This window comes from Macrobrachium nipponense, chromosome 1 (assembly GCF_015104395.2).
Source record: "Macrobrachium nipponense isolate FS-2020 chromosome 1, ASM1510439v2, whole genome shotgun sequence".
Taxonomy (NCBI): Eukaryota; Metazoa; Arthropoda; class Malacostraca; order Decapoda; family Palaemonidae; genus Macrobrachium; species Macrobrachium nipponense.
Genome location: NC_087200.1, coordinates 105,584,782 through 105,597,359, shown reverse-complemented (window position 1 = coordinate 105,597,359; position 12,578 = coordinate 105,584,782). Strand labels below are relative to the sequence as shown.

At 43.8% G+C, this 12,578-nt stretch overlaps 1 protein-coding gene across 1 annotated transcript in view; it reads left to right on the top strand.

Moving 5' to 3' along the window:
- The window catches only part of LOC135219519 (uncharacterized), a 189,724-nt gene that overhangs the window by 116,927 nt on the left and 60,219 nt on the right, over positions 1–12,578 (top strand). The window contains exons 21-24 of the mRNA XM_064256349.1: positions 4,189–4,285; positions 4,384–4,509; positions 4,656–4,767; positions 4,910–5,086. Of these exons, the coding sequence (XP_064112419.1) occupies positions 4,189–4,285; positions 4,384–4,509; positions 4,656–4,767; positions 4,910–5,086 (512 nt within the window). The remainder of the gene's footprint in view (positions 1–4,188; positions 4,286–4,383; positions 4,510–4,655; positions 4,768–4,909; positions 5,087–12,578) is intronic.

Here is a 12,578-nt window from a genome sequence, read left to right as displayed (position 1 = left end):
TTAGAGGTGCTGTAATAATGAAAAGTTAGAGAACTACTGAATTCTAGTATACTTGTCTCCAAAGGCTACTCAATACTTTTTAGTTATGTATTGGGTAGCCTTTGGAGAAGCGTACTAAATTTCAGTGGTTCTTAGTTTTTTTCACACCCTCTTAAGATGTGGTCCTTCCCTCCACTGCCCTCTTGCATCTACAAGTAAAATTCCTTTCCAGGATATTTTTCCCTCCCAGGATTTACAAAAATAAGGGGGGTTTGTTTTTCTTTTGGAAGAGAATTAGAAACTTCACACTGCTCTTTGAACAAGAGCTTGTAAAGAGAATTTCTAAATCTTTGGGGAAACCTTGGGACAAGAGCTTGTCAAGTTTCTAAATCTTTGTGGAAGTCAAGACTAGACTTTTCATAAAGAGTAGGCACTATAAATGTAAGTGTGGAGCAGGGAAGTGGTTGTAATGCTAACAAGAAACAAATTTGATAATTGCATTCAGAGTTTAGGTATTGAGGAGTTGGGACAAAATCAGGTTTTATTGTAGTAATGCAGAGAGATGTAAATACTGTAGTTTGGGTAAGGCCAGACAAAATTGATTGGGCTAATTAGTCAAGGATGGAATGGCAGATGATAGTGTGACAAACAAAAGGACAAATTATTGAAGATTATTAAGGAATCAGTAATGAATGCCTTGCCTTAACATCTGTAAAAAAAAACAAGAAATATATACATGTATGGGGAAAATATTGACAAGTGCCCTAGTCAGATATAATACTGGTAGGAGGATATGTTTATCCCACAAAAGAATGGATAGTCAGTGTAGAGAATGTTGAGTGTAAGGCTAGCATAGAAAGAGATGGAGAGCATTAGAATTTAACTAAAGTCAGGGGATTGAAGTTGCTAAAGTTATATAGTTCTTTTGAGTTTCTCCAATAAATATTTAATCTTAAACCAGGTGAGGCTTGCCTAATGGCCTGTCCACACGAGCGGGCCTGATCGGCGTGCTCCGGGGTTGATGGGCAAATTCTGGCAGGCTTACCCGTGAATGTTGTCCACACGGGTGAGGCGATGGATAGGTGGGCATGCCCGACGATGCCAGTAATGTTCAGTGCGGTACGATGAACATGGTGCCATATCGCCAAGATGATGATATTGTGTAGCATGATAATTGCTTTGTGTGTGATGAAAAAGAAGAAAAAGAAAATATGGTGGAAAGAATGACTCTGTAAAAGAAATGTATATGGTTAACTTACGTCTGCCAGGGTCGAAGCTCAAGCCATTGGGCGGCACCATGGTGATTTTGCTCAGTTTGCCCGTCAAGTGTGCCTGTTAGAGGGGAGGTCCGCCGATCAGGCCCGATCGTGTGGACATGCCTTAAGAGGACAAAAACTGGTGCAAACCAATTTGATAATGGAGGATAGAAAGATGAAAGAGCTAGTCAAAAGGTTAAAAATCTGTGAACTAACAAAATAAATGAGTGGTGACTGCATATTACCAGAAAGTGTTGTGGAAACCTCAGAATGAAGGCATAGAAAAAGTAGCTGTGGTAATGTTGAGTGGGAGTGTGTGATTTATGTATAGTCAATTGTATGGTGAAATTAGGAAATATTATTGAAGAGAAGAGCCTTTAAAAGTACCCCGACAGGAGACTTTGCTTCAAGGTTAAATATCTATAAAGGTAAAAAGGGGTTTAGTAAATTTTGAGTTGGAACAAAGACATTGAAGGAATGGAATCAGTAGTAAGGAGGAAATATTCAGTGTATCTGTGGTAGGAAAGTGGTAAAGGTGAAATATGTATGTAAAAGAAAAAAATTAAATTAAAAAAATTAGGATTCAAACTATTTTCAGGATGCTTGAATGAAGAACATGAACTAAAGAGCCCCTCAGTGGTGTGGTAGTTATGGTGTTGGCATACCACCTTTGTGGCCGTGAGTTAGATTCTTGGGCATTCCATTGAGGTTGAGAATTTGTATTTCTGGTGATAAAAGTTCTCTTGATGTGGTTCAGAAGTCTCTCTTAAAGCTGCCGGTCCCATTACTTAATAACCACTAGCTCCATGCAACGTAAAAACACCATAGTATATCATAAACATGAACTAAATACATAATAGGGCCTACAGAGATAATCACAGTTGTGAGATTTAAAGGCCCTTCAGAAAGAAAGAATTGAAAAACCACCAGACAATCTAGAGTAAAAATAAAAGAACACAGCTGGTAATCCACGAGCCTTTGGCAATATATGGACAATTGACAAAAAATAAGACCAGAGGAATTGGAGAAGAGCTCTATAGTAAAGGTGTACAATGGGAAAGGGAGTGAACTCTGTAAATTATAGATTTAACAAGCATGCTATGAGTTCATAACTGAATATCAGCTGGATGAAACTGGTGATTATTAAATGTGTCAGTCTGGCTCTAGCAAATATGCCATTCATTTACAGAGGCACCTAACAAACTACCATAGATAGGAAGAGAATATGACAGAACTGTGACCATTGGAAAGGTATGGCATAATAGTTTATATTGGCAAAATAAAAGCGCACGGTAACTAATACTGTGTTTATGTATTAACCTAGTAATGTTGCAACTGTACCCTAACACTAGATCAGAAAGACCTTGGCAGGTGCACCAGAAAAAATGTTTGTATCTATCAAGGAGCAGAACTTACAAGTTTATTACAATGGAAGAAGGTACAGAGGGCAGACAGTTTATTATAATGGAAGAAGCTACAGAGGGCAGAGAGGTGGTCCCCTGGGAGTAAGTAGTGCTGAATTAGAATCTCAAGAGCTGTTGGAAATTTCTAGGAGGGTAGTATTGAGAGGAGAAACTGAAAATTTAAACTTAACTGTCAACATGGGGTTGTGGTTGTTTTGGGAAAAGTGTATGGGGAAATTGTGCACCGCTGCTGAATGTAGCAGATGGTGGTGTGAGGTGTTGAACTTTGGGAAAGAGGGAAGAGTGGGTGAGTAATGCTGTTGTGTGATGGGTAAGTCATGGAGAGACCAGTTAAGACCAGTAGAGCTGCAGTAGGGATAAATTTCGAACTAAAGCAAAACCATAACCAACAAACTCGTAATAATAGGTGGGTATTACACGTAGCCTATGTCATTATTATGAAAGTTTAGAACCTTGTATGCTGCAAGAGAATAGACAATAGAAGGTCATGGTAAATTTTGTAGACTGGTGAAATTGCACGATACTAAAATGTATGCCATAACTTTTAAAGAGCACCTCGGTGGCATGAGCGGTATGGTCTTGACTTCCCACCTCGGTGGCAGAGAGTTCGATTCTTGTGCATTCCATCGAGGCATTTGAACTTCTATCACCAGAAATGCACATCTCTCTTTTGACGTGGTTCAGAAGTCTCTTAAAGCTGTTGAGTCTGTTGCTGAATAACCACTAGTTCCATGCAATGTAAAAACACCATCCAAATAAACAATAACTTAAGTGAAGCAAAATCCATTGATAGTTTACACTGTAGTTGTTGTTAGTTGGCGTTAGTATTTCATTTAGTTTTTGGAAATTATTGTAATTCACTAATGAACTGCAAACCCAGTCATAGATTTAAAATATTTTATTTGGTTGAGTGGTGTTTAGGGTTTTCTACTTGTTGAAGTAGTCTAGGTGTTTTTAGAGTAAGTTTAATTTGAGAATTAACTTGTTAGCACTAGGTAATGGCAAAAGAAATAAATTGTTAATTAGACAATAAATTGAGGTAGTTAACCTTGCAGCAATATAAATAGAGGGCTACAAGATATGCCTGTATGTAGTAGCATTAGCTCATGTGATTGGGAAAGACTACCAGACTACTGGCGAAGTTTTCTGCTTATGAACTTGTGGAACTCGAAAGTACTTCGGCTGCTGTAGTAAACTAAAATGAGGTTGAAAATTCTGTAGTTTTGGTGGTTGGTTAATTATTGGTGGGAAGGCTCGAAAGTGCAGTTAGTTCTTATTGGGAGAGATGTGGAAGTAGAGACATGGTTAGGGCATGTGATTAGTTTAAAGAGCTGAAAAAGTGCCAATGCCGAGACTAGAAATTAGTGCAAAAGACAAAAGTGGGGCAAAATTATTACAAATTTGATATGGTTTTGTGAATCAAAACATGCATTATGGATTGTATTGTAATATCATAAGGTGAAAGTTTAAAATTATAAATTTTTTTATGTATATGGACTAAACTAATTAAGTTTTATGACTACTTAAAGTGGGCCACTTTCTGCATCAACGCTGAATGGTCGCAGTTTGTCAGACTATCTACACAACTTTGGAAATGAAGTAATCACTGGGAGCTATACATTCCAGGTGAGCTAATGTTGTTTTGAACTTGTAGGTTATATGCAGATACCATATTGAATCTTATCAATTTATATTTTATTTCAATAATACATATTTAATTTCAGGGTAATGTTGAAGTGCAAGGAAACATAGTATTAGATCCAGGCAAGACTGTTGATGGCATAGATGTTTCAGAATTTGCAAAGAAAGTAGTTACTCTTACTGGTCAGCAGACTATAACCGGACAGAAAGTATGTAATATCAGATTGTATTTAGATATAATAATTACAGTTCAATACAAAATAATTACAGTTAAACTTTAACTTGAGGGTTTTGAAAAATATTTTTGAATGTGACAGAATAAACCAGGTCTTAATTACATTTTTTTTCATTGCAGACTTTCTCAGGGAAGGTAACCATTATTGGAGACCTTGATCTTGGTGGAAAATTGAATGGAATTGATATCACAAAAGACCTGTTGAGACTAGATCAGACTATACCTCATAAAGGTATGGCTTAAGATCTTTTAATAGTCTTTAGTTTATTTTCTTATTCTTTGAAAACTTCTGCTGGAGGTAGTGATATGGCATGGGAGCAAAATATTGATTATATTAAGGAAGATGATTTATCTTTATTTTTCTTTTTTTATAGGTCACTTGACCTTCTTGTCCAAGACTACCATAACAGAACTGGAAATGAATGGGGACCTGACTGTGAAAACTTTGAATGGCCTTGATGTAGCAGCAGCAGCAGCGGATTTAGTGCTGTTCGATGAAGATGCAATTATAACTGGCGGTGGCGGTTTGCAGTTTACAGGCCAGGTCAATGGTAAGGAGTTTGGAGTTTTCTTCTATGGTTGGTAATAGAGGAATGCTGAAATGTACATTGTTCATGTACTATGTACATTTCATGTACATGGTGCTGTACCATGTATGTACATGAAATTTATGATGCATGTACCATGTATGTACATGAAATATACATGGCGCATGTACCATATATGTACATGAAATGTTGTGGTGGAATTGAAGCTAAGGGAAAAAAGCTAGCAAACTCCCCAGAGTTATATTAATTGTACAAGCTGACAAAATTCCCCACAGCCAAACTTTCCCCTTTACGTTACTTTTTACCAGCAGGACAGTTGGTTCCATGAAATACCGAACACAAACTTTTACTCCTCTGGCTCCAGAACCTCTGCTATGCTGTGCTGTCCACTGGATATAGGCTAGCAGACACACAACCACCGCCGATATGCAAACAAAAGCAACCAACAGAGACCCACAACAACTTAACAATGACAAATCACTGTGCAGGCAAATACCAACAGCCCAAAAGAACACAACCACTCAACTTACCCTAGCACAACAACCCACAACACTGCCCCAACCACCACTCGCACCGAAACTCGCTACAAAGTTCCCAACCTCACCATGACTGGACCCTCTTTCTCTCTCTCTCTCTCTCTCTCTCTCTCTCTCTCTCGTACTCTTTCGTCTCTCCCTTCTTCTCTCTCTCTCTCTCTCTCTCTCTCTCTCTCTCTCTCTCTCTCACACAACCCTTGGAGGCATTGTCAAATATAAACTGTCATTACTCGTCCATAATGTAATGCCCTGTAGGCATTACTAAAGGTTTTTTGCAGTGTTCTTTCGGCCCTAGCTACAACCATGCGCCTCAGTGGTGTGGTTGGTTTGGTTTTGGCCTGCCACCTTGGTGGCCAAGAGTTCAAATCTCGGGCATTACATTGAGGGGTCAGAGATGTGTATTTATGGTGATTAGAAGTTCTCTTTGTGGGTCATAAGTCACGTAAAGCAGTTGGTCCCTTTGCTGGATAACTACTGGTTCATTGCAACATAAAAACACCATACAAACAAAAAATAAACCCTAGCTGCAACCCCTTCCAACCTCCATATTAATTCAATCTTGCTATCGATCCTCTCCTAATGACACTTTCATGTTGCAACTGCTAGGTTTGCCTCCTGTTAAATATTTTCAACGTACCTACTCTAAATTTCCATATCAGCACTGAGTGATTTCAAAGGTCCCAGTGCTCGGCCATCGGCCTAATTCTTTATTCCATTCCATTCTATTTTAAATTCATTACTTTAATGTTTTGGAGTAGAATGTCCATGTATCCCATAGTCTTATCAGTTTGGGAATCTGTGTCTATCGGCCTCTTAAGCTGTCAGATGTTGATTTGACATTACATTGTCAGACCAAGTTTGTATCGATGGTGTCTGCAGAGAGTAGTCCTGGGAAATAATTTGAGTAATTTAAGGGATACTTATTGGCAGAACTCTGTAGAGGGGCAGTGCTGTTAGTGCACCTCTCTGGTACACTTCTGGTACACTTTAGGCATTACTTAAAAGATCTTTGCAGCATCCCTTTGCTGCAACCCCCCTTTCATTCCTTTTACTGTACCTCTGGCCATATTTTCTTAATTATTTGCTCCTGATACTACTTCAAAACTTTTAATTCCAATTTCCCTTTCAGCACTGGCCTAAATTCTGTTGATAATTCAGTTTCAAACTGCAATAAAAGTGGTTTCTGGGCTCAGCCTGTGTCGCTCCGTGAAATACTTCCCTTAGTGGATATTTCTAAGGTAAAATATTGCTCACTCACCTTTAATAAAGGTTTCGGTATGGTATCTGGGGCGAGTGGAAGCCACTACCAGAGGTCCCTTGCCATTTATGTTGTCCCTTCCTCAATATCCCTCGTCTACTGAGGAGCCGATGCAAGGCCCCGCTACCCACTACTACTACGACTAGCGCCATTGTTTTCATTCCTTTCGATAGCACCGCTCACACCACACGTGTTTTTTCCTTGTGCTGTGTTTTTGGCTATTTTGGATTTCTTTCATTGTCAACATGGCCCTTCAAGCTTCTGCATCCAAGTTAAGTACTACATTTATTGTTTGGGATCATTTTGAGACTGTTTTTGACATTTTATGCCTTTTTATCTTAGGTTATATGTACAGACGGTAACATGTGCGTGCTGGTCCCGTGCCGTCCTCTTGGCTCGCCAGCCGCGTGATGATTCCTTGCTTTCTTGCACCAATTGGTCTCCCATACTAATTGGTCTCGATTGCGCCTCTGCAGTACTCTTATTTATTTAAGATGCATTTGCCATGTTTTGTGTTTTTTGTCAGTTCACGGGGGATAGCCTACTTCCGAACCGCATGCTTTCGGTCGTGGCGCTCGCTTTCCTTTCTTGCATGGAGGTTGTTATATCAACCTTGTTTATCAGTAAGATAAGATCTATTGCCTTGTTTGCCTTACGAAGAACTAGTTCCTTCGTAGCACTCAGTCCTTGAGCCACCCTGGCCGCTTGCCCCTTGATTATTCGTTACGGCATCTAGGCTAAGCCGCTCTTGAGTTTCTAGGCTAGCATTTCCGTAATTTGATTTCGCTTAACCTATTTTCTCAAGGACCTTTTCTCTCTCCCCTTTATTTTGCTCCTTCCCCCCGGTTAGGACAGGATGTTTGTGTTCCCCTATAGCCGGCACCTAGTTGGCCTAGGCCTTCTTAGATCGACTGGCCTCTCTCACCGCGTGACTGTTCACCCGGCTGAGTGTCCCCCCAGCCGATCATGTACGAGCCACAATGCTATAGACCCCTCCCAGCTCTCCCCACCTCCCTCCCCTAGCTCACCCACTTCAGTGGAGTGACGACTCGCTCCCATCAGAGTCCCTGAGGGGGAGGGAATGGAAGGAACACACTGGGGGGTACACTCTGTGAACAGGCCTGCCGTACTCTGCCGCGCTGCTGGTGGTAGGAAGGGGGGGTACCTTGCTTGACCAAGCCATGGTTGGCCACCAGGCGTGGGAGAGTGGGGGACTCCTCCACCCACTAGGTAGGGTATCCCTCTCACTACCTAAAAAAGCCCACCCTTCCCCACCCCGCTGTGGCGGCCTCAGGACTCCGGCACACGCCGGACCCGACCACGGGATAGCATTGCTTCATTAGATATGTGAAGGCTCCCACCTATCCTTGGGATTTTTGTTGCATGCATATTTTATTACACACGACAAACTCTTTCTATTATGTTCCTTACCTGGTGGAGTACCCAACTCCGTCTGGTATTTAACCATTCCACCCTGTTACGGCTTGCTCTTCACCCTGTCTGATTTGGTTTATCCCTCACTCCGGCATATGGAGGACAGATTGAATCCACTTAATCAGTCTGATTTTATAGCTCCTGCGTCGCCGGAGCTACAGTGCAATCTGTTCCCATTATCTGCCTACGATGTTCCTATAAACATACACGGGGCGCCGGAGCTAGTAGCAGCAGAGTGATATGTTATCTTGCATGATATATGCTGACACCGGAGTTACTCAGACAGCATTAGCATACCGCACAACCACGGACCTAATCAGAAAGGTTGTTGATGATACTAGTGTATCATTTGACTTACAGGTTACCTGTTGTCTGGAGGATGGGTGCTACGCAGTTCTCCAGGAACCCTGCAGGCATGTGGTCTGCCGGGCCCATGCCGGCTGCGCAGTTTGCATGGAGGACTACGTGGTTTGGCACCATGAGAACTGCGCCATCTGCTACGCTTTAGTCAGCAAAGCCGCCTCCGGGGTATGTAACTCTCCGGCCTCCTCATATGATATAATGAGAATCAATATACTGTAATGTACACTTTGATACTAGGTTAAGTCTTTTCTAGTGTTAAGTTTTAATAATAGCCCTACTTACAGGGAACGCAAGTAGTCCGGGAAGCCGCCCTGTCCACCCTGAAGGTATGGGTTGGCGGTTTCGGTCGCTTCTCCGCCAAGGGCCAACCTTACGTCGTGGCCCAGGACATGGCCACCCTTATCTTCCCAGGGGTGAAGAAGGGATCTATGGTGGATCTGGAAGTGGCCGCCCCTATGATCGCCAGGATCCAGGAGGCAGTTGCAGCTCTCACGGAGGAAGGCATCGCAGAAGAAGTAGCGGGGGAAGTAGCAGCCCTCAACCTGGACTGCGAGCCCATGGCAGTAGACGACATGGACAACGGTAAGAATGGTAGCGAGGCAGGGTTTGCTAGGGGCTCAAGGGTTTTCCTTGAGCCCGTCTTTGTCTTCTCCTTCTACTACCACTTCCTTCCAGGGGTTCGCCGATAGACCGCAATCGGTTAGACCGAAGTCCTTAGCGGCGATTCCCAAAGTTAAAAGTAAGAAGACTTCAAGTCTAAGCAGAAGTCCCTGCCGAAGAGGTCTATGAACCAAGCTTGCCTCTACGTCACCGGCTCATAACCCCGGGTCGCTCAAGCCTAAAGTCCCTCTCCCACCAAAGAGGTAGAGGACCAAGGTTCCCAAGGAGAAGGCCCAGCCTTCCTCCTCTGACTTTGATACGTTCTTGGACAACATTATGCAGCGGATGGGCAACATGGTCGGGGACTTGGTCCAGACCAAGTTCCAGGAAATGCTGACCCAGCTGTCAACTACGCTGGAAGCTTCAGGACAGACTATCCAATCCTTGTCGGAGAGGATAGTAGCCTAGAACATGATGTCCGGTCTCAGAGGAAGTATGGCAGCAGGGGAAGTACAGCCCGGTCAGGCAACTCGGGCTTTGCTGATGCCGTAATCTTCTAACCTACCTCCCGTTCAAACCGAACAGTCCATTGAGGGTTGTGGAACTCAAAGGCTAGAGGACTTGAGTTCCAACCCCCCTTCTCTGGCTATGTCAGTCTAACGGATGCCGCCATGAGCAGGGAGGATAAAGTCCCAAAGGAAACTGTAATCCTCCCCCGGGACCAAGCTCAACAAGCTTGGCGCCGGAACCTTTATGAATGGGAATGCGTGAATACAAAAGTTACAGCATTCAAGAGCCCATTTACAATGTTCACGGTGAATGAGGACACTCGTTGCCATTCATCTCAAAGGTGTTGGAGGCAACAGCCCAGGCAGTCCTGAAAGATGAGCCTATGCCTCGTCTCAGAGAGACGGAACAGACTTCCCTTCTGTTCCCTGGCGCAGAGGAATTTGACTCTGATGCTCCTGTCACTTTTTCAGTAGGCAAACTCAAGCCGGAATGCGGTAACACGCTGTACAGCGAGAGGTTGCCCAGACTGTCTGATGCCCTAATTCAAGCGGAGTACGACGCTAGGATGAGGCTCAGCAGGTCCCTCGGTTCGCTAACGATGACCGAAATGGCTTCTTTTATCTATGGACAAGAGATGCTATTTAAAATCATGACTAAGTCCCTACTGCATACAATGCAGTGAGACTTGTATGATTTTATGGTAGCACGGCGTAACTGTTGGAAACATGTTCTGGCGGAAGCTACTATCCGCCATGAACCAAATAAACTGATTGCCCCATCCATATGGGGCACGGACCTCTTCCCCGCCACCGCTGTGAATGAGGTTCTGTTCAAAGCGGCTAGGGTAAATCAGTGTGTGAAGCTTCGTTGGGGGGACTTGCCTAAACGAAAGCCTGAATCTACTGGATCAAATCCCAAATAAAAAAGAGGCCTAGGAAGTTCCAGCCCTTCCAGGCTCCCCAACACACTAATGCAGGTGGTTCCGGTACCCCAAGTACCTCAACCGTCAACCTCCAAGGCACAGCCGCAACAGCAGTTTGTGCTGTTGACACAACCAGCACAAGCCCAGGCTTAGACCTCTTATGCAGTCTCTCCGGCCTTCAATGCGACCTATGAATCGCAGTCCTTTCAGCTGTACAATAGTTTGCTAGGGGCAGCAGAGCTAGAGGTCCCTCCCGTCACTGGGGCGCCGGAAGAGCCACCAACCGGGGCAAGGGCTTTTGGGGAGCACGAGGTGGTCGCCTGTCAGTAAGCCAGTGAAAATCCCCAGGTAGGAGGGAGGCTGTACCTCTACCAACATCGGTGGGGGTTCAGCAATTGGGCACAGAGCATTGTGACCAAAGGTCTGGGGTGGAATTTGGCTTCAAGGTCCTCCATCCGACACCTTTTACCAAAAACAAACCGCAGAGTTGGTAGAGTATACCCAAGAACTTCAAAAGAGGGTAGTATCAAGTCAGAAACTTAGTTTCAAGGGCGCTTGTTCAGCGTGCCAAAGAAAGACTCAAAACAAATTAAGAATAATTCTATACTTGTCCCATCTACACTCATTCATTCATTGCGACAAGTTTCGAATGCTGACAGTTTCACAGGTGCGGACCTTACTTCCCCAATGGGGCCGTCACCACCTCTATAGGTCTTACAGATGCCTACTATCATGTTCCAATATTAAGACACTTCCGTCTATTCCTAGGCTTCAAACTAGGAAAGAAGGCTTACTCCTTCAGAGTAATGCCATTTGGACTCAACATAGCGCCCAGAATATTCACCAAGTTGGCGTAAACAGTAGTACAGGAGTTAAGAACTCTGGGAATAATGTTAGTAGGCTATCTGGACGATTGGCTCGCATGGGCCACAACTGTCGAAGAATGCCACTAGGCGACGGTCAAGGTAATTCAGTTCCTGGAACATTTAGGATTCCAAATAAACAAAAAGTCTCGACTAAAACCGGAGTCACGCTTCCAGTGGTTAGGAATCCAATGGGACTTGAACTCTCATACTCTATCAATTCCGCCGTTGGAGAGAGGAGAAATACCCAAGGCCACAAGGCAATTTCTCTAAAACAAGCAGACGTCCCAGAGGAACCAGGAAAGAATCCTAGGATCACTCAAATTTGCATCGGTAACGGACGTTCTGCTGAAAGCCAAACAAAAGGATATAAACCGGGTTTGGCCATCAAAAGCAAACCGGAGATGCCGAGACAAAATGGCTCTCATTCCAGTAATCTTACGCAAGAGGCTCCGCCCTTGGACGGAAATCAAGAATCTGTCAAAGACAATACCCTTGCAGTTTCTTCCGCCAGCCCTAGTAGTCCACACAGACGCCTCTTTAAGCAGCTGGGGCGGGTACTCTCAGTACAAAAAGGTACAGGGAACCTGGTCTCTAACATTCCGCCAGCTGCACATCAATGTACTGGAAGCTATGGCAGTGTTTCTACCCTGAAAAGGCTATGACCAGCCAAGAAGTCTCATATCAAGTTGGTATTGGACAGTGCAGTAGTATTCCACTGCATAAACAGGGGTGGCTCCAAATCGAGCCACGTGAACCATGTCATGATAGCCCTATTTGCCTTAGCAGACAAGAACAAATGGCACCTGTCAGCCACTCGCCTAGCAGGAGTCAGGAACGTGGTGGCAGACGCCCTATCACGTTCCGTCCCGCTAGAATCTTGAGTGGACACTGGACAGTCATTCAGATGGATCTGTCAACAGGTACCAGGACTTAAGATGGATCTCTTTGCCACAGAGTCGAACCACAGACTCCCTTGTTATGTGGCTCCCAACCTGGACCCTCTGGC